The 23,913-nt window shown below is 45.4% G+C and overlaps 3 protein-coding genes across 3 annotated transcripts in view; 1 reads left to right on the forward strand and 2 right to left on the reverse strand.

The window, feature by feature from the left end:
* The window catches only part of LOC121866274 (sulfite oxidase-like), a 30,449-nt gene extending 18,389 nt beyond the window's left edge, over positions 1–12,060 (forward strand). The window contains exons 8-11 of the mRNA XM_042365893.1: positions 7,015–7,146; positions 7,903–8,095; positions 9,447–9,647; positions 10,724–12,060. Coding sequence (XP_042221827.1) covers positions 7,015–7,146; positions 7,903–8,095; positions 9,447–9,647; positions 10,724–11,025 — 828 coding nt within the window. The 3' untranslated portion in view covers positions 11,026–12,060. The remainder of the gene's footprint in view (positions 1–7,014; positions 7,147–7,902; positions 8,096–9,446; positions 9,648–10,723) is intronic.
* A 4,112-nt stretch (positions 12,061–16,172) lies between these two features.
* On the reverse strand, positions 16,173–16,976 carry LOC121866279 (proline-rich proteoglycan 2-like). The gene is made up of 2 exons (XM_042365897.1): positions 16,813–16,976; positions 16,173–16,422 (listed from the first exon to the last, which is right to left on the reverse strand). Exons 1-2 carry the CDS (start codon positions 16,974–16,976, stop codon positions 16,173–16,175), a joined length of 414 nt encoding a protein of 137 aa, XP_042221831.1.
* A 5,454-nt stretch (positions 16,977–22,430) lies between these two features.
* Positions 22,431–23,203, reverse strand: LOC121866280 (proline-rich proteoglycan 2-like). The gene is made up of 2 exons (XM_042365898.1): positions 22,961–23,203; positions 22,431–22,535 (listed from the first exon to the last, which is right to left on the reverse strand). Exons 1-2 carry the CDS (start codon positions 23,201–23,203, stop codon positions 22,431–22,433), a joined length of 348 nt encoding a protein of 115 aa, XP_042221832.1.
* Positions 23,204–23,913: the final 710 nt, after the last annotated feature.

Consider the following 23,913-nt stretch of genomic DNA (forward strand, 5'->3'; position numbering starts at 1 on the left):
TTTGTTTTATAATTTATTGTTTGCTTGTCCTCTAGAAAGACAGCATAAAGAATACAGCTCATAGCTGACATTGAAGGTATGTTCAGAAATGTTAATTTAAACAACTCAATCTGACATTTTTGCACGCCCATGTCTGACAGGAAGTGTTGATTATTCTTCATATTGGGTAACTCTTTATCGAGTTAACCCTCTCACTGGCTGATGACAACTTGCATTGCAAAGAACCTGACAGTTACTTTTACTTTTATCCTCTTCGCCACTGATCGGCTTGTTAGCCGCTTGGGCGATCGGTCACGTCTCTTTTCATTTATATTCTTCACCAAAAGATCGGCTCGCTAGCCGCCTGGGCGATCGGTCACGTCTGTGTCACGCACTGTTGGCAAATACTGGGCATGCACCGGCTCCTGAATGTACCTGAACCCGCTCCAGTGTTGGTCAAATCTTCTCTTGAAAGAGCTCACACTCGGTGCCGTCACAACACTCTCTGGTAGATTGTTCCAAGAGTTTACAACCCTTCACCTGGAAAGCTTAGTTCGTGCTGGACTTGCGTTTCACCTGAGGTTGTTACTTTAGAGCGAGGCCCCGCTGCCTAAGTAAGTGACACCTTAACTGTAGGTGCCCTGAGAGCGCAGAGTATACACCTCAACTAGTTCCTGTCCGCCTTGTAAGTATAAGTAGGCAAGTCGCTTCCCAATCTTCAGGGTAGCTGAGGTGTCAAGGCAGGCACCAGCTTGGTGTCTCCCCTTTTTGAACATTAACTAACTGGACAGTCCCTAAAGCATATCTTCGGGGGACTAGATGGGGTGACAGTACTCCAGATGGGGAAAGGCACCCTGAAGATCACAAGGCCAATGAGGGACGGACCAGCTCAGATATCTGGAACGACCTTCTTATAAGACCCAATAATTTATTTGCCTGATTTACCTTCTTCACAATGCCCTCAGCTCATTGTCAACATACACACACCTAGGGTCCTTCTCACACATGTCTCCAATTCAGTATTTTCTTCCATCCCGCTGGGACATATGATACCTCACTGCTGGCACGCCTCCAGGTATCTCACACTCAGACATTGAATCTCGTGTTTATTTCTTCTCGACCATCTTGAGCCTCCACAGGAGGTCCTTCTGCAGCCTTCAGTCCCGCTTTTGGTTCTAATTTCTGAATGCACATCATCGCAAAACATTTTGGTATGGAGGAGTGTAATAAACGCTTGGGGCATGTTACGTAGAACAAAACAAACAAATGTTTTTATTTAATATTAATTCTACTGCAATTTCCACTTGTTACAGGTACAGATGACGATTTCGTTATTAATCACCACATTACTGCTTGGGTAATACCTAGAAAGCTCCTTCTATCCACGCTTAGGACATTTCCTGGACTTCCGCATTCTTCCAGTTTGATTTTCAGCCTTCGTAAGGGCGCCTGCCTCAAGTTTTCCTTGGCAAAACGTAGTAAATATTATTGTCTATATTACCAATTCGCTTCTAGAATATGGGTCCAAATATCCAATAATAATTTTGAGCAATTGTGTTAAGAAGAGCTTCCAAGTAAAACAGTGGTTAAAATCTTTTGCTGTTGTTTCAGAAGCAGATGTTCCAGGATCATGCATCTCTGGGATAATACCTGGCATTTACATATTATGCTGAATAGTCTTCACCTGTCTATAGTTGAATTGGGTGAAGTGACTATCGCTTTCAAGATAGGACTACATAAGCTTACTTCCATTCATTGGGGACCATTTATTCATCCAGGCTTACAAACAGAATTCCTGTGGGCTCTGTGCCTGCACAACCTCTCGCACTCTAGGAGTGCACCATGTCAGGTCCGGGACTCTTGTGACCTTTTTAGTCACAGTTTATTTCTAATACCCTTCAGAAATCACTACCGGTCAGTGCTGTGTCGAACTGTTTGTCCTCAAACGAGAAGGTTAAGGCATCCTCTTAGAACACTGAGGAAAGCAGCTTGTTCAATGCCTTCGCTTTTATCCTGGTCAGAATCTATGAATCACCATCTTCGCTTCAGGTCTGATAATTCTACTCGTTTTCACTCTTGACTTTATTAGCGGTAAAACGCTTTTTGGCTTCACCCTGACTACAGGTAACCAGCTTCTGAACTCCTTTTTTCAGCCCTCCCCACACTTACTTTTGCTTGTTTCTTGGCTCTTATTGCCATCCTCCTGTCTTGTTTCATCGCTTGACCCAACCCACGCCTGAATTTCTGGTTTTCTTCTTAATTTTTGTCGACCGCTGCATGGTTCGCGGGATCTCTTCAGATTCCCAGAAGCACTGGGCTTATTCTTGGGTATATATTTATCGATCAAATGTCATTTTACTAGTTATGATATTCATGTAGTGTTCATGCTTGTACCTAATAGTCAGGCCAGTTGATAATTCCCCTCATCTCTTCCCCCTCATCCCATTGTAATTTCCCTGTAATATTTTGGCACCTTGGCCTTGGCTACCTTTTATCTTGAACTAGTAACAGTTTAAATCTGAACACTGGGACCGTATGGTGACTGGGAGCTAACTGGGGGCAAATTTTAGTTTGGCCACCATAATCTCTCCTCGCTTGTTACATGAGGTCAAGGGCTTGGGTGTTTGCTCCCCTGTACGTGTCGGGTCTCTCACTGTTGGAACAGAAAATTATCTCTGTGAGTTTCTACAAAAGAAAGTAGCAGGATTATTTCAAGTCATTCAGGGTGGACTCTGCTTTCTCCAGTCGACAAAGTCGCCATAGTTAAAGTCCCCATGATAAGGAGTGTGTATGGGGCTGGCATCGGCCGATTGTTTATTACGTTCTTAAGTTCTTTGATTTGGTGGGCTGCCAGCTTGGGGATCTGTAGGATACAACTTTACGATAAGTAAGTCCTCCCTTTAACGCATCTCTACAATCAATTTGACTCTTCTAAAACATCCTCCTGTTACCTCACTTGCTGGGTTTCTAAGGTCTTGCCTACGAGATAACCACACCCTCTGCAGGATTCTTGAAAGTAGGTTCAAATGAGCTCATCCAGCAATACTGAACCTCTACATTCCTCTGTCGATTCTCCTGTTCTTGTACAACAGTTTTGCCAAATTCCTAATATATGGTTGGTGTACTCTTAGTAAGTGTTTCCAAACTCCTCTCTCTCTTATCAAGGAACGCGGTCAGTATTAGTGTACATGACATTCGCTTTCAGAATTTTGTTCTCGGTAACGCTCTCTGCTCTAGTAATAAACCCCGCCCACCCAGATTCTGTGTAGCTGGAAAGCATTTGCTAAGTACACTGTATTTTGGTGCAGGGTGGGTTAGGAATGTCATTGCTTATGGCACGGCGCTCTCCCTGTCCGGTAGGCTGAGCTGGTGCTTCTCCGGTGGGGGTGCACTGCTGCCCCCTGGCCCTGTGTCACAATAACTTGGTTTCCACTCACCTTCCCTGAGCAACCCATGCAAGGCCCTGCCTCGACCTCCTCTTCTGTTTCCAAGTCCGCAGGAGTTTCTGCTGTTCTCTGTATTACTGCAGTGGTCTGGTGAATACATCCCTGAATGCTCGCTTCCTCTTGCTAAGTTTTGCCCGTCAATAATCCTATTATCTCTCAATTCCTTTAGTGTGTGATCCCTCAAAGCAGGCTTAGTTCTTGTTTTGTCCCAGCCTCCCCCACATCCTGAGGGGTTGCTGAATCTTCTAGAACCCCGGTAACATTTTGAACGGCACTTGTCGTGAAAGTTTCTCGCTTCACAGTTCCTCCGCCTGGCTCTCGACTCCAAAACTATTACATTGTTCCTGCTTGAGTCAGTTCTTGGTGTTCTCCTCCTCTTCCCCAACAGTAGGTCCGCACTTTTATTTTCGACACACTTTTTCGGAAAGTCCCAATCTGCTGTAGAACCTGTACTGATCTTCAGAGCGAGCCCCCTGTGGCCTCCCACACGCCAGCATAACTCCCTAGCAACTAATCTATTCTATTAGCTACTTTCTGTCTTAGTAAGGATCTTTCCCAACTTGTCTAGTTTGCTCTAACCAGAGGGCTCCTGCTCATCTATTTTCGTCCCTAGAGAACCGTTCTTTATGATTAAAATGCTTTATTCACTCTCAATTATGTGAAAGAAAGAGCAATACCAGCAACACATCATGCTTTACGGCAGTTAGTAACTTCCCAAACGCTAGTATTGCTAGGCGATCTCTATATCCGACGCTCCCTGGTAATCACATAACAACCTTATGGTTATATATAGGTAGACTTTGTATAAATCTACACCTATTTCAAAAAAATAAAGAAAGAAAAAGTACTTAGCTACTCTCTGTTGCCTATAGAGTTGTCGTCTGCGACTGCGTACACTGTATCTCCCTGTGAATGGTGTATTGTAGGCACAGTTTCAGTCCTTGAGAAAGCACACAATCAAAATAAAATTTAAAGTCTCTGTGGCACCTATGACACGACTTGGTTTCAGCTGGCACGGTGCCTTTCCAGCTTGCTTGCTAGTGAGCGCTCACTTTAAGTTATTTACAACTTCAGCGGTCACTGATGACACTATGAACTATCACTGTGTACACTGTATCTCCCTGTGAGTGGTGTATTATAAACACAGATTCAGTCCTTGAGTAAGCACACAAACAAAATAAAATTTAAAGTCTCTGTGGCACCTATGACACGAATAGGCTGGCAGTTGTCCTTACCAGCTCGATTGCCAATATGTATTCACTTTAAGTTATTTATAGTCTCTTCTGCATTCACTGATGACAACTATGAACTGATTTAACTGAAGGCACAGTACTACACTCCCTGGTTGGCCTTTATCACAGCCGTGACCACAACACCCTAAAAAATAAAATAAAATAAAAGCTTTGTCATGTGGCAGTGATTGTGTGGTTATAGGCCTGTGACCCTGGCTGTACCTCCAACTCGGTGGAAATTGAGTTTTCAAAAATACAATCGTGTCTAGCATGAAAAGTCCTACATCGATTTACACTTTCACCTCACTCAGACGATCTTGACGAACTTATGTAATCACTGTCCAATTTCTGCCGCTCTACATCGAAGGCCCGAATGCCGAACACGCTTTGTTACAGAGACGCAACACGACCCGCCCGCTAGACCCTTCCTGCCCACTAATCTTGGGTAAAGCCATAAAACCTTACATCATGCACAGCCCACCTAACTACTAATGTACAGTACAGGTAGTTCTGCTATAACGCGATAATTGTGTTCTTGTAAAATATCGTGTTATAGAAAATCGCGTAATAGAAATAACAGGGCTTATGGAGAAAATAGGGTTAGGTGCAGATTACTCGAAATCGAAAAAATTTAGTATTTAGCCTAACACAAAGGATAGCACAGTCTAAATAAATGTTACATTCATATCTAATAATGAAATCATACAGTAAATTTAACACTTTACCTTGAAAAAATATGAATGTAACTTGATGGGGGAGAAGGGTGATTTTGAGGTTGATAACATTGAGCTTCTCTTCAAGTGTTATATCCTTTCTTTTACGATAATCACCGGGAATTCTATCATCAGAGCGCTTTTTGGAGATATTCTTCTTTACCATATTCACAGTTAATACCACAAAATTGGAGAAATAGTAAGCAAAAATCGCGTTATAGCAAACAAGCGTTCGCGTTATACAAATATTGTTCCGAATTCATAAATCGCGTTAGAGCAAATTCGCGTTATCAAAACACGCGTTATAGCAGAACTCCCTGTATATAAATTACTCAGATTTTTTTGTGTACTTATATTCCTGAATGAAATTTTTTTTTACGTGTACAGTAACGAGTAATCATAAAATGGGAAAATTAATTTTATATTTTATTAACACTTTTTTACTTAAAAAATGTCTTCTGTATCGTATTTTTTATATGATACAGAAGACATTTTTAAAGTAAAAAAGTGTTAACAAAATGTTAAATTAATTTTCCCATTTTATTATTTCTCATTACTGTACATGTAAATATAAATAGCATTAATTGAGAGCACCTTAAACTATGGATGATGTACCCTGTGGGTCAAGTGTGGGGAGATACTACTGCGTCATCAGCCAACACGGGGGTGAGATTTGTCCAACTGTCCGTAATGCATAAAACTGGATATCTCGGTATATCCTGGTATACCAGTCGACTTTTGAAGCTAAAGATTAATGCTCAGTAATGGGACAAGCTTTAATTGACTGTACAGTAGGTAATACAAATATCTGTGCATACTTTGTGGGAAACAATATGACACCATGGACGATAAATTTTGGTATAGAGGGCTGTCACTAGTCACGTAAAATTTCAGAGCATATCGACCCCTACCAGCACAGATAGTTGTTTTAGCTACTGTACAGGTATAGTATTAACCCATAGATGGTCAATTAATTTAACCTCAGTCGTGCCTAATTGATCAAAGATTTTCCACATTATTTTTATTGCCTAAAACAACCCCATTGGATGCCCCAAAGTCACATGGTAACAGTGAAAAACTCACCTATAAGCTCCTTACCTGGTTTAAATGTCCTGGGCAGTTGTGTGTTGCCATGCATGTTAGTACATAGCTAGACATGGAGTTCACATTAATGATCAGCATTTTGAGGGTAGAGTTAAAGGACAAGTATTGGCCTGAACATGATTATTGAGTTGAAAATTCAAAAGTTGACTAATGCACCAGATCAGAGATCACCAAACTTTTTTCACAGTGGGCCGGATAACTGAAAGAATGACGAGCGCGGGCCGCATAATCATTCAGTTCAATACTTGCAAGCCAGAACGAAAGCTCTGGTAACGTCAGAGTGTAGGCGGAGCTACCACGAGCCGGGGAAGGACTTGGGATCCGGCCCGCGGGCCGTAGTTTGGTGACCCCTGCACCAGATCAACTTGTACACTAGTACTGTATTCAGTATATACATTATGTACAGTAACAACTTCTATTCTATGTCTTTCCCAACATTTACTCATTCTTGCCTGTATCTTGTACTGCAAAGTTCCCTCTTGATCAGTATACCATCCATGTATTCTGAGAGAGTATTGATTGTTTCTTCAATTCTCTTAGGTAAAACCAGTGAAAGGGTTGAGTTGGGGTCAGGCTGCCATTGGAAATGCTACTTGGAGCGGCGCACGTCTTTGTGACGTGCTGAAGGACATGGGCATTGAAGATGGTAAAACTGATGCTTTACATGTGCAGGTTTGTTTGCTTGTGTTTGCTGTAATATTTCACTTGACATACTGTATAATGCAGATAGTAAGTTTTTATTTAACCCTTATGCACTACTTTAGAATATTTGGTAGTATTTATTGTGTAGAAAACTCTAAAGTTTTTATATTTTCTCAAATTTGTGTTTAAAGTAGGCTGATTTATATAATGTTACTTAAAAAACAGTAAGATCTCTAGTAACAGTATTTATTAGTGTTCATTGTGTCTATTTATAAGAGAATATTGAATGTCCATAAGGCTAAATGATCCTTTTGTGATCCACATGACGCTAATAACTTCCAAAAGACCGTATAGTGACCCGTATGACTGTTTAGTGATCCACGTACCTTATGCTGTAGTAATCTACATGATCCAGATGATGCCTTAGCAATGCATGTGATATTTTAGTGATTTATTCTGCTTGCCATGCCAGTGTTCCAGTTAATCTTTTGTGCATCTGACCAATATCATGGACATTTTGAAGCCATGCTCACTTGATATTAGGGGATATTCTGAAGTCAATAGTAAATAAAAAAATGCCTGAGTACAATACAGTTACTGCATTAAAGAAAAAGTACTGAAATTTTCTGGACCCCCAGGACACCCCTTCGATCCGCCCTTGCTATTAAAATGTCAAGTTAGCTATTCATAAGGCCCTCTGGTGCTTAGTGAATTAGTGAACTTTATTAAAATAATTAGATATATATACAGTACCGTATACCGTATATAATATATATATTTTTTCAGTTTGAAGGTTTGGACACTGATCCTGCCAATATGCCATATGGCTCAAGCATTCCCATTGAGAAAGCTTTAAATCCCCATGGAGATGTTATCCTAGCCTACGAGATGAATGGAGAACCTATTCCCCGGGACCATGGGTATCCACTAAGAGTTATTGTACCAGGCGTTGTTGGAGCTAGAAATGTGAAGTGGCTTGGTGAGTTTCTTGAAGGTTCAAAATGATTGCTTCTGTCATTAATAAAACACACTGCTTTTGATATGATTTTGTTTTGCACAGGATATCCTTGAACATTTTGGGACCATAGTAAATTCACAACATAGCATAAATATGAGCATTATGTAATGTATATATTTATAGTGTACATCTGGTACTAAGCCACCATCATTAAGCACTTTCCAATAGTGCTTGGTTTGGCAAGTTATTAATTTTGTGAAAGCTAGAACTTGGATTTGGACCATTCAACCAATATAACAAATTATCACACGTAGTTGCAAATAAAAATATTTATGCAAATTGAGGGAAGCACATACTATTGTACAGTACTAGGATTTTCTTTTATTTATTTTTTATAACAATATGTATAATAAACATTATCCCCCCAATACTACTGATGCCTTTAGTAGCCATTTTTAGAATTAATTTTCTAGATATTTTTGAATTCTTAGTTTTTTTTTTATGGGTACCGGTAAGTAATACACATGGGCACCAGATAGAATTTTGATTTTATATGCTATTATTCTGCAGCCTTTCACCACTGGCAATTAGGTCAGCACTTAGTTTGCTCAGGTACCCCGATAACCTTTTAGTGATATTTGACCATCTTCGAGGAACTTCTAGTGTTGGAAAATTTATATGTTATGGAGGGATGTTATGGTAGATGTTCTCAGCGGTGACATAAGATTTTATGTTTGTTTAATATAACTAACATATGCATGTAGTTATCCCATTGATAAAATTGTAATGTGGAAGTAGAGGAAAGGTTTTGAAGTTGAAAGGCCACATACTTAAGTGTCACTGCAAGCTCTATGCCTACAGTTTGGTGGCCACAGTGCTGATGTAAGTGATCATCATTCAGCCTTGAGTGAAGTTTGACTGATTTTGTTTCATCCTTCAAAGGGTCTTTTCACAGTTACAGGTGTTCCCAAAAAGCAGTAAGTTTCCTTAAATTAGGGAATGTTGAGTCCAAAAAGCATAAAATTTGATCAGATTGCTGGTATTAAAGTCATCTTTGATTGCAAGTAAGCCAATTCCAAGAGGTAAATTTCTGATGATTTGTATATTTCACTTTCAATGACCAGGGTAGTGAGGGGTCAGATGCAATCCACAGACTGAAGTTTGCCAACCACTGGCCTACACATTTGATCTATCCAGTTTATAATGTGTACATTTTTGATGGTGCTCCCTGCACTATATAACTGTTTAGGTTTTGTGCTTTGGGAAATAGTAAATTTTGGGGGTTTTAACGGTGACAAAAAGTTACTAAAGAAAATTCGATCATAAACAAAAATACTGTATATATTAAGTTTAATCATTATTTTGATTTCAGGAAGAATAATTGTGTCAAAAGAGGAGTCTGATGCACACTGGCAACAAAATGACTATAAAGGCTTTGCACCAAGTGTAGATTGGGATACTGTGGACTTTAAAAAGTCTCCTGCAATCCAGGAACTGCCTGTTATATCTGCAATATGTGAACCATCAGAGGGAGAGAAGGTCAAGGTTGTAAATGGCAAAATCAAAGTAAAAGGTAGGTCACAGATTATAGTTTAATCTCTTTGCAATCATTTTTTTTATTATTTATATTTAAATGGTGAAAGCTTATGCCTTTAGTTATTTTTATTTCTTTGTTGCCATTGAAGGTAAATTGACGCTTATAATTTATAATGGTTATTCCTCAATTTATGGAGCCTTGATTTATGAAATTTCATAGTTATGATATTTGAAAATTGTGAAACAATTTCCATATACAGTACTGTACAGAGTAAAATTTTGTAGTTGTTTCTATGATAAACAATAAAATCAATACATAGCATAGTACTGTATCATACAATACAGTACAATAGAACATATTTTATGTACCGGCAAATAGCGCCTTTGACACTCAAAAAACATCCTCTGGGCAATATGACACAATTCAGGCAGTCAACCAGCTGACTCACAGACATGTGGCTGCCGCGCTGGCTGTGTGTATGCAGTGACATCACATCAGGTGGAAGTGCGGCCATGCAATTATAGCCCATTTAACCCACAGCCTCAACACGCATTCACTTCCCACATATACACACTGATGCTCTTCTTTTTTTCTTTTATATATACAGGGTACAGTAATATCTCCGTTAGCCGGAATCCCTCAAACCCAGAACTCTCCGATAGCCGGAATTTAAATTTTCTCGGAAAATCCTTCCCAAAGCAGGAAATTTCCAGAAAATTTCGGCTTTGGGAACAATTTTCCGGGGGCACATTTTCTGAAAAATTCTGAGAAAATTTTCCTGACGCTCAGAAAATTCTGGGGATGGGGGAATTTTTTTCCGGGTTTGAGAGATGAAAATGAGGCTCATTTTCTGGAAATTCCGCGAAAAATTTTCCCTTACCCGGAAAATTCCGGGGCTGAGGGATATTTTTCCAGGTTTGAGAGATGATGTAATGGGCAATTTCTGGAATTTCCAATAACATTTTTCCGTTAACCCCCAAAATTCCGGGGATGAGGGATTTTTCTGGCTTTGAGAGAGTCGTCTCGTTACCTGGAAATCTCTCATTCCCGGAAGTGCTCTGCATCAATTGTTCTGGCTAACGGGAATATAACTGTATAACATTTTTCTTTAGGATATGCATGGAGTGGAGGTGGAAGAAAAATTATTCGAGTTGATGTTTCTGGTGACGGAGGCAAAAATTGGCAAGCAGCTGATGTGTTGGAGTCTGATGGATCACGCCACCCTAAAGCTTGGGGCTGGACTATATGGACTGCAGAAGTACCTGTCCATGGTAAGGAGTCTGAAGTGCAGCTGTGTGCCAAGGCTGTTGATTCACAATACAATACACAGCCAGAAAACTTTGAGAACATATGGAACCTCCGAGGAGTTTTAGCCAATGCTTATCACAGAGTTAATGTTAAGAAAGGAAAGTAACTGTGGTATGTCTAATAGTTGGTACTCTTGCAATCACTCTGCATCATAGTAGAAGGCTTTTGTCAATGCCTTGTAGAAGAAAATTATTAATGACACTGAAATACTGAAAAATAATTATTTAAAACTCTGGAATTATAGGAATTATTATTTTCAATTTCATTATAATTGCTCTAACAGAGAGTTTTTGATAAGCAGAGGTATGTAAGTTTTTTAACCTCTGTTTCAATGAATTATTCTTAACATTGGTGCAATCACTTTATTATGTTCTTTTATAATTGATGTCAGGTGTCCTCAAAGATAATGGTGAGGGGCATCAAATCTGAACTGAGTGAGGGTTATTTTATTGGTCCTCAATATCCCATGCATCTCAAAAGTATCATAAAAAAAAATGTTGATTTCAGACTTTTCAATCACCCTATACAATGCATTATATCAGTACAGAAATGTGGCAATATTGTACCTTAAGATTCTTTTAAAATTTATGTTTAATAATACAGTACTCCTGTACAAGTATCCCTCACGACACCAACCTTCGTTTACACAACTACTGTACTGTATTCTGTTCGTACACCTCTTTCTCACCAATATACAAAAGCTATGGTCTCTTAAGGTAATGTACCAAATTTATATTTAATTAATTTCTTAATGTGCCAGGTGCTAAATTACAGTAATTAGGTACACATTTACAGTGGTTAGGTAGTTATCTTTTTGAAAACTGATGTAATTTGTTTTAGGTATACTGTACATTGGGGGTTTAAGTCTTGTAATTTGTTACTAAACTACAGTGATTAGGTTCTAATTTACAGTAGGTAGGTAGGATTTTGTTGCTTGTGAATCTAATATTGAGGTTTTCTTTTCATTGGGGAACCAAATCTTATTTTTTTCCATATGTTTTAGTGTTTTATATACGAATATTCACAAAACTAATGGTTTTCAAGAAACTTAACCAGTTCGTATAGTGAGGGATACCTAAATTACAAAGTCGTTTTAAATATTAATTATAAATAATAATAAAGATTATACTGTGACACTAGAGTCTGCATTGTTTTCCATTTGATACCCCAGTGACCCGAAAATCCAGAGTTTATCAGTCAATCTACTATTTCTTTACATCTAAATTTCCTTGACAAAGTTGATATTGGCTAAGCAACTACATGAATATATTTCAGTTTTCTTCTTAACCTGTAGAGTGACATGTTCTGCCCAAGAAAGCAAGGGCGGATCTAAGGGGGGGGGGGTTCTGGAACCCCCCCTTTTCATCAGAAAATTCTAATTCTTTTCCTTTAATGCAGTATTGTACTCAAGCATTTTTGTAAAGTAAAAAGTAATTACTATTAACCTCAGAATATCTCCTAATATCAAGTATACATGGCTTCTAAATGGCCTCAAAATGTCCACCATATTGGTTAAATTTCAAAAGGAATTCTGGGGGGGGGGGGGGGGCCTACAGCAACCCCAAAAACTCCCCAGTGGGTTTGCTGTGCTTGCCTTGTTGCCCTACCCAAAACTTCTTGCCCCCCCTCCCCATTTGATATTCCTGGATTTGCCCCTGGGTAGGTGGGCTTGTTGCTGGCCATAGCAATATTAGATATAAACAGCCATTATTGTTCAAAGGGATGCACCATTTCCAATTGCTCAAATATAATGTGGCGGTAGTCCTAGTCCTTTCTGCACAGGAAAATTTTAATCCTTAAAAGTGCAAGAAAACCAATAGGATTTCATGGAATAAGGACTACTACAACTAATATCCATATGAATTGGTGCACTAAAGGAAAATATATGATCCAGAATTGCTTTCAAGACCAGACTTGAGTAACATTGAAGCAGGTTCAGATACATTCAGGAGCCAGTACAGTGGTCCCTTGGTTAACGAACACAATTCGTTCCAGAAGGTCGTTCGTTAACCGAAAATTTTGTTATCCGAAACCATTGTTTCAATGGGATTTTGGGTAATTGGTTCCAGCTCACCGAAAGTTACATACAAACTAAAAATAAATGCAGTAAAGTACACTTACTTTGAGCTGTGTATGTAGAAAGCTCCTGGTTGATGATGATGATGGGAATTAGAAGTAGGGGTGGAGGAGAAGGAAGTGGGATGAAAGAGAAATCACTTCATGCTGCCATTTCACCCATAAAATTTTTATTTCACTTGGTGTAATTCAAGATTATTTTCTTTAAATCAACACTGCACTGCACTATATATTGTCAATTTGTAAAATAAATTTCAGAATGACCAATAATTGAACAGTAAAAATGTGAAAATAGTTTATGTTCAAGAGAGTCTCAAGCAAGATGTTTCCTCCACTGAGCAGAGACACAAACTGATGCCATTCTGGGTGAGTAAGTGGCTGTTTGGCGCGCTAAAAACTAGTTTCCTGTACTTCAATTATGTTAAATATTTGTTAAAATGACTAAAAATTTTAATATAAGACCTGGAAAATTATTGAATAGTACAACCTTCTTGATATTTACTCAAATGGTAACGAATTTAAGCCCTAAAACCGATTATTGTATTGATGGACTAATACTCCAGCTGGTGAGCAGGCGAAAACATGTTGACACGATTTCGTAACGATTTCGTTAACTGAGTTGAAGATTCTTATGGAAGGTAATTCGTTAACCGAAATTTCATTAACCGAGGGATTACTGTACCTGCCATCAGTGCGTAACAGAACAGAGACGTAACCAACCCCCTCATGCGGCTAACATGCTGATCAGTGGCAAGAAATAAGCATTGCAAGAAGAATGCATTTACTCAGTCATTGACCAACACTGGCACAGGTACAGATACATTCTGGACCCAGTACTTGCCAATAGTGCGTTGCACACATGACCAACCACCCAAGAGGCTAACAGACTGATCACTGGCAATGAAGATAAAGTAAATTGTAATAAAAATTTTTGGTTACCTCAGGAATCCCCTGGGGAACTCGGGCATCCCCTGATGAACTCGAGCATCTCGTGGGGAATTTTGGCATCTCCTGGGAAACTCTGGCATCCCCTGGGGAACTCGGGCATCCCTTGGGAAACCCAGGCATCCCTTGGTGACCTCATGCATCCCCTGGTGACCTCAAGGATCCCCTGGTAACCTCGGGCTTCCCCTGGGGAACCCATGCAAACCCTGGGGAACTCGGGAATCCCCTGGGGAACTCGTGCATCCTCTGAACAACTCAAGCATCCACTGGGGAACTCGGGCATTCCTCGTGGAACTAGGGCATCCCCTGGTGACTTCAGGGATCCCCTGGGGAACTCAGGCTTCCCCTGTGGAAGTCAGGCTTCCCCTGTGGAAGTCAGAAATCACCTTCAGAACTCAGGCATCCCCTGTGGAACTCAAATGTCCCCTGGGGAAGTTAGGCATCCCCTGGGGAACTCAGGCATCCCCTGGCGACCTCCGGCATCCCTTGGGGTTCTCAGGAATCTCCTGGTGACTTGAAACATCCCCTGGTGACTTCAAGCATCCCTTGGTGAACTCAAGCATCCCCTGGGCAACTCAGGCATCCCCTGGGGAGCAAAGACACCCTCTGGGGAACTGAGGAATCCATTGGGGAATACACTCTTCCTCTGGGGAACTCAGATCATCCCGTGTGGAAATCAGACATCCTCTAGTAAACTCAGGCACCCCCTGGAGAACTTAGGCATCCCCTGGGGAACACAGACATGCCCTGTAGTTCTCAGGCATCTGGTAACCTCAGGCATCCTTTGGTGATCTCAGGCACCCCCTGGTAAATTCAGGCATCCTCTGGGCAAATCTAGCATCCCATGGGTAAGTCAAGAATCACCTGTGTAATGCAAGCATCACCAGGGTAACTCAGGCATCACCTAGGGAACTGAGTCATCCCCTAGGGAGTACAGACACCCCCTGGGGATCTCGGGCATCCCTGGTGACCTCAGTCATCCCCGGTGACCTCAGGCATCCCCCAGTGACCTTAGGCATCCCCGAGTGAACTCAGGCATACCCAGGCATTCTCTGTGTTCCTCAGGCATCCCCTGGGCAATTCAAGCATCCCCCAGGTAAATCAGGAATCCCCTAGGTAACTCGAGCATTCCCTGGTTAAATCAAGAATCACCTGTGTAATGCAGGCATCCACTGGGGAACTGAGGCATCCCATGGGGAGTGCAGACACCCCCTGGAGGACTGAGGAATCCATTGGGGAAAACATTCCTCTGGGAAACTCAGGCATCCCCTGGGGAACTCAGGCATCCTCAGAAGAACTTGGCATCCCCTGGGGTTCTCAGACATCTGGTGACTTCAGGAATCCCCTGGTGAGCTCAGGCACTTCTGGGAACTAAGGCATCCCTTGGTGAACTCCGGTATCCCCTGGTGAACTCGGGCATAGCCTGGGCAAATAAAGCATTCTCTGAGAAACTCAGGAATCCTATTTGTAACACAGGCATCACCTGGGGTACTCAGGCATCATCTGCAAAACTCAAACATCCCCTGGGGTATTCAGGCATCCCTTGGGGAGCTCAACAATTCCCTGGGAAGCTCAGGACCCCTGAGTAAATTGGGCCTCTATAATGGCTATAAGGGGTGCCACAACCCCTGTCAGGGCACCTGGGGACTCCGCCATCCCTGGAAGGGCCGCCTGGAGGCGCCGTTGGCCCTGGGAACGCCGCTGCCCCCTGGGGGTGCCACCGCCCTTCAGAGGTTCCCTGGGGGCACCACCACCCCTAGAAGGGCCAGTGGGGGCGTCACCGCCCTTGGGAGGGGTCCTGGCAGCGCCAACGCCCCTGGGGGCGTCGCACCTGGGAAGATCCCATGGGGCACTGTCACTGTAGTGTCCCTGGGGCAGTTGCTTTTGCATAATTAGAACAATAGGATATATGAATAAATACACCGCCCATCGCATTTCCAGTATCATCGCATCATGAACAATGTAAAGGAGAATAAATATCCAACAAGAAAACATAAGTTAACGTGTTGTGCTGACTGACTATTCTGTTCTCCTATTGGTTGTTATTTGGTGGATTTACATTTTAGTCCACCAATCACAGGCAAGTAAGGGATTGCTGGACGCATGCAAAATGTACGACACCACAGCCAAAAGATATAGCGCTCCTGGGAGGGGGCGCCTTTAGTAGGGCCCCTAGAAGGGCCCTGGGGGACCCGCTGCCCCTAAAGAGAAACCCTGGGGGTGCTGCTGTACCTAAGAAGATCCTCTGGGGGCGCCACCTACCATAAAGATTCCCCTTGGGACGCCGCTGCCCCTAGGAGGGCCTCTGGGAGGGTCCCTGTGGGTGCAACCGTCCCTGGGAGATCCCATGGGTATGCCACCACCGTTGGGAGGGCCCCTTGGGGCACCTGGCAGCGCCGACACACCTGTGTGAGCCCCTGGGGGCAACGCACTTGGTAGGTCAAATAGGAGGGTCCCAGGGGGCACTGTAACTGTAGGGTACCTGGAGGCAGTTGTTTTTGCACATTTAGAACAATGGGATATATGACTAAATACACAGCCCATCGCATTTCCAGTATCAACACTTCATGAACTGTAAAGGAGAATAAATATCCAGCAGGAAAACATAAGTTGGGGGGGTTGCTGACTGACTGTACTGTTCTCCTATTGGCTATTTTGGTGGATTTACATTTTAGTCCACCAATCACAGGCAAGTAAGGTTTTGCTGGACGTATGCAATATGTACGACACCACGACCAAACGCTATAGGGCTCCTGAGAGGAGGCGCCTCTGGTAGGGCTCCTGGAAGGGTCTTGGGGACACTGCTGCCCCTAAAGAGAGCCTTTGGAAGCGCCATTGTACCTAAGAAGAGCCCTTATGGGCGCCACCTAACCAGAAAGGTCCCTTTGGGACGCCACTGCCCCTAGGAGGGCCTCTGGGAGGGCCCCTGTGGACACAACTGTCCCTGAGAGAGACCATGGGTACGTTACCACCGTTGGGAGGGCCCCTATGGGCGCATGGCAGCGTTGACACTCCTGGGTGAGCCTCTGGTGGCATCGTACTTGGTAATGCAAATTGGAGGGTCCCAGGGGGCACAGTAACTGTAGGGTACCTAGGGGCAGTTTTTTTTTGCAGATTTAGAACAATGGGATATATGAATAAATACAGAGCTCATCGCATTTCTAGTATCATCCCATCATGAACTGTAAAGGAGAATAAATATCCAACAGGAAAACATAAGTTGGGGTGTTGTGCTGACTGACTGTTCTGTTCTCCTATTGGCTGTTATTTGGTGGACTTACCCTTTAGTCCACCAATCACATGCAAGTAAGGGTTTGCTGGACGTATGCAATATGTACGACACCACGACCAAAAGCTATAGGGCTCCTGGGAGGAGGCGCCTCTGGTAGGGCCCTTGGAAGGATCCTGGGGGCACCGCTGCCCCTAAAGAGAGCCCCTGGGGGCGCCGCTGTAACAAAGAAGAGCCCCTGGGGACACCACCACCCCTGAGAGGTCCCCTGGTGGTGTCACTGCACCTGGGAGTGCCTCTCTGAGCGCCACCATCCCTTGGAGAGACCCTGGTTAGGCCACCACTGTTGGGAGGGCCCCTATGGGCGCCTGGCAGCGTCGACACCCCTGGGCGAGCCCCTGTTGGCGTCGCACTTGGTAATGCAAATGGGAGGGTCCCAGGGAGCACTGTAACTGTAGGGTACCTAGGGGCAGTTGTTTTTGCACATTTAGAACAATGGGATATATGAATAAATACACAGCTCATTGCATTTCTAGTATCATCCCATCATGAACAATGTAAAGGAGAATAAATATCCAACAGGAAAACATAAGTTGGGGTGTTGTGCTGAGTGACTGTCCTGTTCTCCTATTGGCTGTTTTGTTGGATTTACATTTTAGTCCACCAATCACAGGCAAGTAAGGTTTTGCTGGACGTATGCAATATGTACGACACCACGACCAAACGCTATAGGGCTCCCGGAGGAGGCGCCTCTGGTAGGGCCCTTGGAAGGATCCTGGGGGCACTGCTGCCCCAAAAGAGGGCCTCTGGGGGCGCCACTGTACCTAAGAAGATCCTCTGGGGGCGCCACCTACCATAAAGATTCCCGTTGGGACGCCACTGCCCCTAGGAGGGCCTCTGGGAGGGTCCCTGTGGGTGCAACCGTCCCTGGGAGATCCCATGGGTATGCCACCACCGTTGGGAGGGCCTCTTGGGGCACCTGGCAGCGCCGACACACCTGGGTGAGCCCCTGGGGGCGACGCACTTGGTAGGGCAAATAGGAGGGTCCCAGGGGGCACTGTAACTGTAGGGTACCTGGGGGCAGTTGTTTTTGTACATTTTGAACAATGGGATATATGAATAAATACACAGCCCATCGCATTTCTAGTATCAACTCTTCATGAACTGTAAAGGAGAATAAATATCCAATAGGAAAACATAAGTTGGGGTGTTGTGCTGAGCGACTGTTCTGTTCTCCTATTGGCTGTTTTGGTGGATTTACATTTTAGTCCACCAATCACAGGCAAGTAAGGTTTTGCTGGACGTATGCAATATGTACGACACCACGACCAAACGCTATAGGGCTCCTGGGAGGAGGCGCCTCTGGTAGGGCTCCTGGAAGGGTCTTGGGGACACTGCTGCCCCTAAAGAGAGCCTTTGGGGGCGCCACTGTACGTAAGAAGAGCCCTTGGGGGCGCCACCTACCCAGAAAGGTCCCTTTGGGACGCCACTGCCCCTAGGAGGACTTCTGGGAGGGCCCCTGTGGACACAACTGCCCCTGGGAGAGACCATGGGTACGTTACCACCGTTGGGAGGGCCCCTATGGGCGCATGGCAGCGTTGACACTCCTGGGTGAGCCTCTGGTGGCATCGCACTTGGTAATGCAAATGGGAGGGTCCCAGGGGGCACAGTAACTGTAGGGTACCTAGGGGCAGTTTTTTTTTGCAGATTTAGAACAATGGGATATATGAATAAATACAGAGCTCATCGCATTTCTAGTATCATCCCATCATGAACTGTAAAGGAGAATAAATATCCAACAGGAAAACATAAGTTGGGGTGTTGTGCTGACTGACTGTTCTGTTCTCCTATTGGCTGTTATTTGGTGGACTTACCCTTTAGTCCACCAATCACATGCAAGTAAGGGTTTGCTGGACGTATGCAATATGTACGACACCACGACCAAAAGCTATAGGGCTTCTGCTGAGTGGGCGCCTCTGGTCGGGCCTTGGAAGGACCCTTGGGGCACCGCTGCCCCTAAAGAGAGCCCCTGGGGGCGCCGCTGTAACAAAGAAGAGCCCCTGGGGACACCACCACCCCTGAGAGGTCCCCTGGTGGTGTCACTGCACTTGGGAGTGCCTCTCTGAGCGCCACCATTCCTGGGAGAGACCCTGGTTAGGCCACCACTGTTGGGAGGGCCCCTATGGGCGCCTGGCAGCGTCGACACTCCTGGGTGAGCCCCTGGTGGCATCGTACTTGGTAATGCAAATGGGAGGGTGCCAGGGGGCACTGTAACTGAAGGTACCTAGGGGCAGTTGTTTTTGCACATTTAGAACAATGGGATATATGAATAAATACACAGCTCATTGCATTTCTAGTATCATCCCATCATGAACAATGTAAAGGAGAATAAATATCCAACAGGAAAACATAAGTTGGGGTGTTGTGCTGAGTGACTGTCCTGTTCTCCAATTGGCTGTTTTGTTGGATTTACATTTTAGTCCACCAATCACAGGCAAGTAAGGTTTTGCTGGACGTATGCAATATGTATGACACCACGACCAAACGCTATAGGGCTCCCGGAGGAGGCGCCTCTGGTAGGGCCCTTGGAAGGATCCTGGGGGCACTGCTGCCCCAAAAGAGGGCCTCTGGGGGCGCCACTGTACCTAAGAAGATCCTCTGGGGGCGCCACCTACCATAAAGATTCCCGTTGGGACGCCACTGCCCCTAGGAGGGCCTCTGGGAGGGTCCCTGTGGGTGCAACCGTCCCTGGGAGATCCCATGGGTATGCCACCACCGTTGGGAGGGCCTCTTGGGGCACCTGGCAGCGCCGACACACCTGGGTGAGCCCCTGGGGGCGACGCACTTGGTAGGGCAAATAGGAGGGTCCCAGGGGGCACTGTAACTGTAGGGTACCTGGGGGCAGTTGTTTTTGTACATTTTGAACAATGGGATATATGAATAAATACACAGCCCATCGCATTTCTAGTATCAACTCTTCATGAACTGTAAAGGAGAATAAATATCCAATAGGAAAACATAAGTTGGGGTGTTGTGCTGAGCGACTGTTCTGTTCTCCTATTGGCTGTTTTGGTGGATTTACATTTTAGTCCACCAATCACAGGCAAGTAAGGTTTTGCTGGACGTATGCAATATGTACGACACCACGACCAAACGCTATAGGGCTCCTGGGAGGAGGCGCCTCTGGTAGGGCTCCTGGAAGGGTCTTGGGGACACTGCTGCCCCTAAAGAGAGCCTTTGGAGGCGCCACTGTACCTAAGAAGAGCCCTTGGGGGCGCCACCTACCCAGAAAGGTCCCTTTGGGACGCCACTGCCCCTAGGAGGGCCTCTGGGAGGGCCCCTGTGGACACAACTGTTCCTGGGAGAGACCATGGGTACGTTACCACCGTTGGGAGGGTCCCTATGGGCGCATGGCAGCGTTGACACTCCTGGGTGAGCCTCTGGTGGCATCGTACTTGGTAATGCAAATGGGAGGGTCCCAGGGGGCACAGTAACTGTAGGGTACCTAGGGGCAGTTTTTTTTGCAGATTTAGAACAATGGGATATATGAATAAATACAGAGCTCATCGCATTTCTAGTATCATCCCATCATGAACTGTAAAGGAGAATAAATATCCAACAGGAAAACATAAGTTGGGGTGTTGTGCTGACTGACTGTTCTGTTCTCCTATTGGCTGTTATTTGGTGGACTTACCCTTTAGTCCACCAATCACATGCAAGTAAGGGTTTGCTGGACGTATGCAATATGTACGACACCACGACCAAAAGCTATAGGGCTTCTGCTGAGTGGGCGCCTCTGGTCGGGCCTCTGGAAGGGCCCTTGGGGCACCGCTGCCCCTAAAGAGAGCCCCTGGGGGCGCCGCTGTAACAAAGAAGAGACCCTGGGGACACCACCACCCCTGAGAGGTCCCCTGGTGGTGTCACTGCACTTGGGAGTGCCTCTCTGAGCGCCACCATTCCTGGTAGAGACCCTGGTTAGGCCACCACTGTTGGGAGGGCCCCTATGGGCGCCTGGCAGCGTCGACACTCCTGGGTGAGCCCCTGGTGGCATCGTACTTGGTAATGCAAATGGGAGGGTGCCAGGGGGCACTGTAACTGGAAGGTACCTAGGGGCAGTTGTTTTTGCACATTTAGAACAATGGGATATATGACTAAATACACAGCTCATTGCATTTCTAGTATCATTCCATCATGAACAATGTAAAGGAGAATAAATATCCAACAGGAAAACATAAGTTGGGGTGTTGTGCTGAGTGACTGTTCTGTTCTCCTATTGGCTATTTTGGTGGATTGACATTTTAGTCCACCAATCACAGGCAAGTAAGGGTTTGCTGGACGTATGCAATATGTACGACACCACGACGAAAAGCTATAGGGCTCCTGCTGAGGGGGCGCCTATGGTCGGGCCTCTGGAAGGGCCCTGGGGGCACCGCTGCCCCTAAAGAGAGCCCCTGGGAGCGCCGATGTACGAAAGAAGAGCCCCTGGGGACACCATCACCCCTGATAGGTCCTCTGGTGGTGCCACTGCACCTGGGAGGGCCTCTCTGGGCGCGACCATCCCTGGGAGAGACTCTGGCTAGGCCACCACCGTTGGTAGGGCCCCTAGGGGCGCCAGGCAGCGCCGACACCCCTGAGTGAGCCCCTGGTGGCGTCGCTCTTGGTAATGCAAATGGGAGGGTCCCAGGGGGCACTGTAACTTTAGGGTATCTAGGGGCAGTTGTTTTTGCAAATTTAGAACAATGGGATATATGAATAAATACACAGCTCATTGCATTTCTAGTATCATCCCATCATGAACAATGTAAAGGAGAATAAATATCCAACAGAAAAACATAAGTTGGGGTGTTGTGCTGACTGACTGTTCTGTTCTTCTATTGGCTGTTATTTGGTGGACTTACCCTTTAGTCCACCAATCACAGGCAAGTAAGGGTTTGCTGGACGTATCAATATGTATGACACCACGACCAAAAGCTATAGGGCTCCTGCTGAGGGGGCGCCTCTGGTCGGGCCTCTGGAAAAGCCCTAGGGGCACCGCTGCCCCTAAATAGAGCCCCTGGGGGCGCCGCTGTGCCAAAGAAGAGCCCCTGGGGGACACCACCACCCCTGAGAGGTCCTCTGGTCGTGCCAATGCACCTGGGAGGGCCTCTCTGGGCACGACCATCCCTGGGAGAGACTCTGGTTAGGCCACCACCGTTGGTAGGGTCCCTGGGGGCGCCAGCCTGGGAGAGTCCATGGGTACGTTACCACCGTTGGGAGGGCCCCTATGGGCGCCTGGCAGCGTCGACACTCCTGGGTGAGCCCCTGGTAGCGTCGTACTTGGTAATGCAAATGGGAGGGTCCCAAGGGGCATTGTAACTGTAGGGTACCTAGGGGCAGTTGTTTTTGCAAATTTAGAACAATGGGATATATGAATAAATACACAGCTCATTGCATTTCTAGTATCATCCCATCATGAACAATGTAAAGGAGAATAAATATCCAACAGGAAAACATAAGTTGGGGTGTTGTGCTGACTGACTGTTCTGTTCTCCTATTGGCTGTTATTTGGTGGACTTACCCTTTAGTCCACCAATCACAGGCAAGTAAGGGATTGCTGGACGTTTGCAATATGTACGACACCACGACCAAAAGCCATTGGGCTCCTGGAAGCAGGCGCCTCTGGTAGGGCCCTTGGAAGGATCCTGGAGGCACTGCTGCCCGTAAAGAGAGCCTTTGGGGGCGCCACTGTACTTAAGAAGAGTCTCTAGGTGCGCCACTGTACTTAAGAAGAGCCTCTGGGGGCGCCACCTACCATGAAAATTCCCCTTGGAACACCACTGCCCCTAGGAGGGCCTCTGGGAGGGTCCCTGTGGGCGCAACCGTCCCTGGGAGAGCCCATGGGTACGCCACCACCGTTGGGAGGACCCCTGGGGGCGCCTGGCAGCGCCGACACTCCTAGGTGAGCCCTTGGTGGCATCACACTTGGTAATGCAAATGGGAGGGTCCCAGGGGGCACAGTAACTGTAGGGTACCGAGGGGCAGTTTTTTTGCACATTTAGAACAATGGGATATATAAATAAATACACAGCTCATCGCATTTCTAGTATCATCCCATCATGAACAATGTAAAGGATAATAAATATCCAACAGGAAAACAAAAGTTGTGGTGTTGTGCTGAGTGACTGTTCTGTTCTCCTATTGGCTGCTTTGGTGGATTTACATTTTAGTCCACCAATCACAGGCAAGTAAGGGATTGCTGGACGTATGCAAAATGTACGACACCACGACCAAAAGCTATAGTGCTCCTGGGAGGGCGCGCCTTTGGTAGGGCCCCTGGACGGGCCCTGGGGGATCCGCTGCCCCTAAAGAGAGCCCCTGGGGGCGCCACTGTGCCTAAGAAGAGCCCCTGGGGGCGCCACCACCCTTGAGAGGTCCCCTGCGGGCGCTGCTGCCCCTGGGAGGGCCCCTCTGAGCGCCACCGTCCCTGGGAGAGACCCTGGGTATGCCACCACTGTTGGGAGGGATCCTGGGGGGCGTTTGGCATCGCTGACACCCCTGGATGAGCCCCTCGTGGCACCGCTCTTGGCAAAGCAAATGGTAGGTTCCCAGGGGGAACCGTAACAGTAGGGTTCCTGGGGGCAGTTGTTTTTGCACATTTAGAACAATGGGATATATGAATAAATACACAGCCCATCGCATTTGCAGTATCAGCATTTCATGAACTGTAAAGGAGAATAAATATCCAGCAGGAAAACATAAGTTGGG

Source organism: Homarus americanus, unplaced genomic scaffold (assembly GCF_018991925.1).
Source record: "Homarus americanus isolate GMGI-L3 unplaced genomic scaffold, GMGI_Hamer_2.0 scaffold57161, whole genome shotgun sequence".
In the NCBI taxonomy this organism is placed as follows: domain Eukaryota; kingdom Metazoa; phylum Arthropoda; class Malacostraca; order Decapoda; family Nephropidae; genus Homarus; species Homarus americanus.

Excerpts from the sequence above, each read along its gene's own strand:
- LOC121866279 (XM_042365897.1), bottom strand. The coding sequence starts at position 16,976 with ATGCCACCAGAGGCTCACCCAGGAGTGTCAACGCTGCCATGCGCCCAT. Across the intron at positions 16,423-16,812 it reads GTCCCAAAGGGACCTTTCTG|GTACCCTACAGTTACAGTGC; the intron begins GTTAGGTGGCGC and ends AACTGCCTCCAG.
- LOC121866280 (XM_042365898.1), bottom strand. The coding sequence starts at position 23,203 with ATGTGCAAAAAAACTGCCCCTCGGTACCCTACAGTTACTGTGCCCCCT. Across the intron at positions 22,536-22,960 it reads TTCCAAGGGGAATTTTCATG|GTACCCTACAGTTACAATGC; the intron begins GTAGGTGGCGCC and ends AACTGCCCCTAG.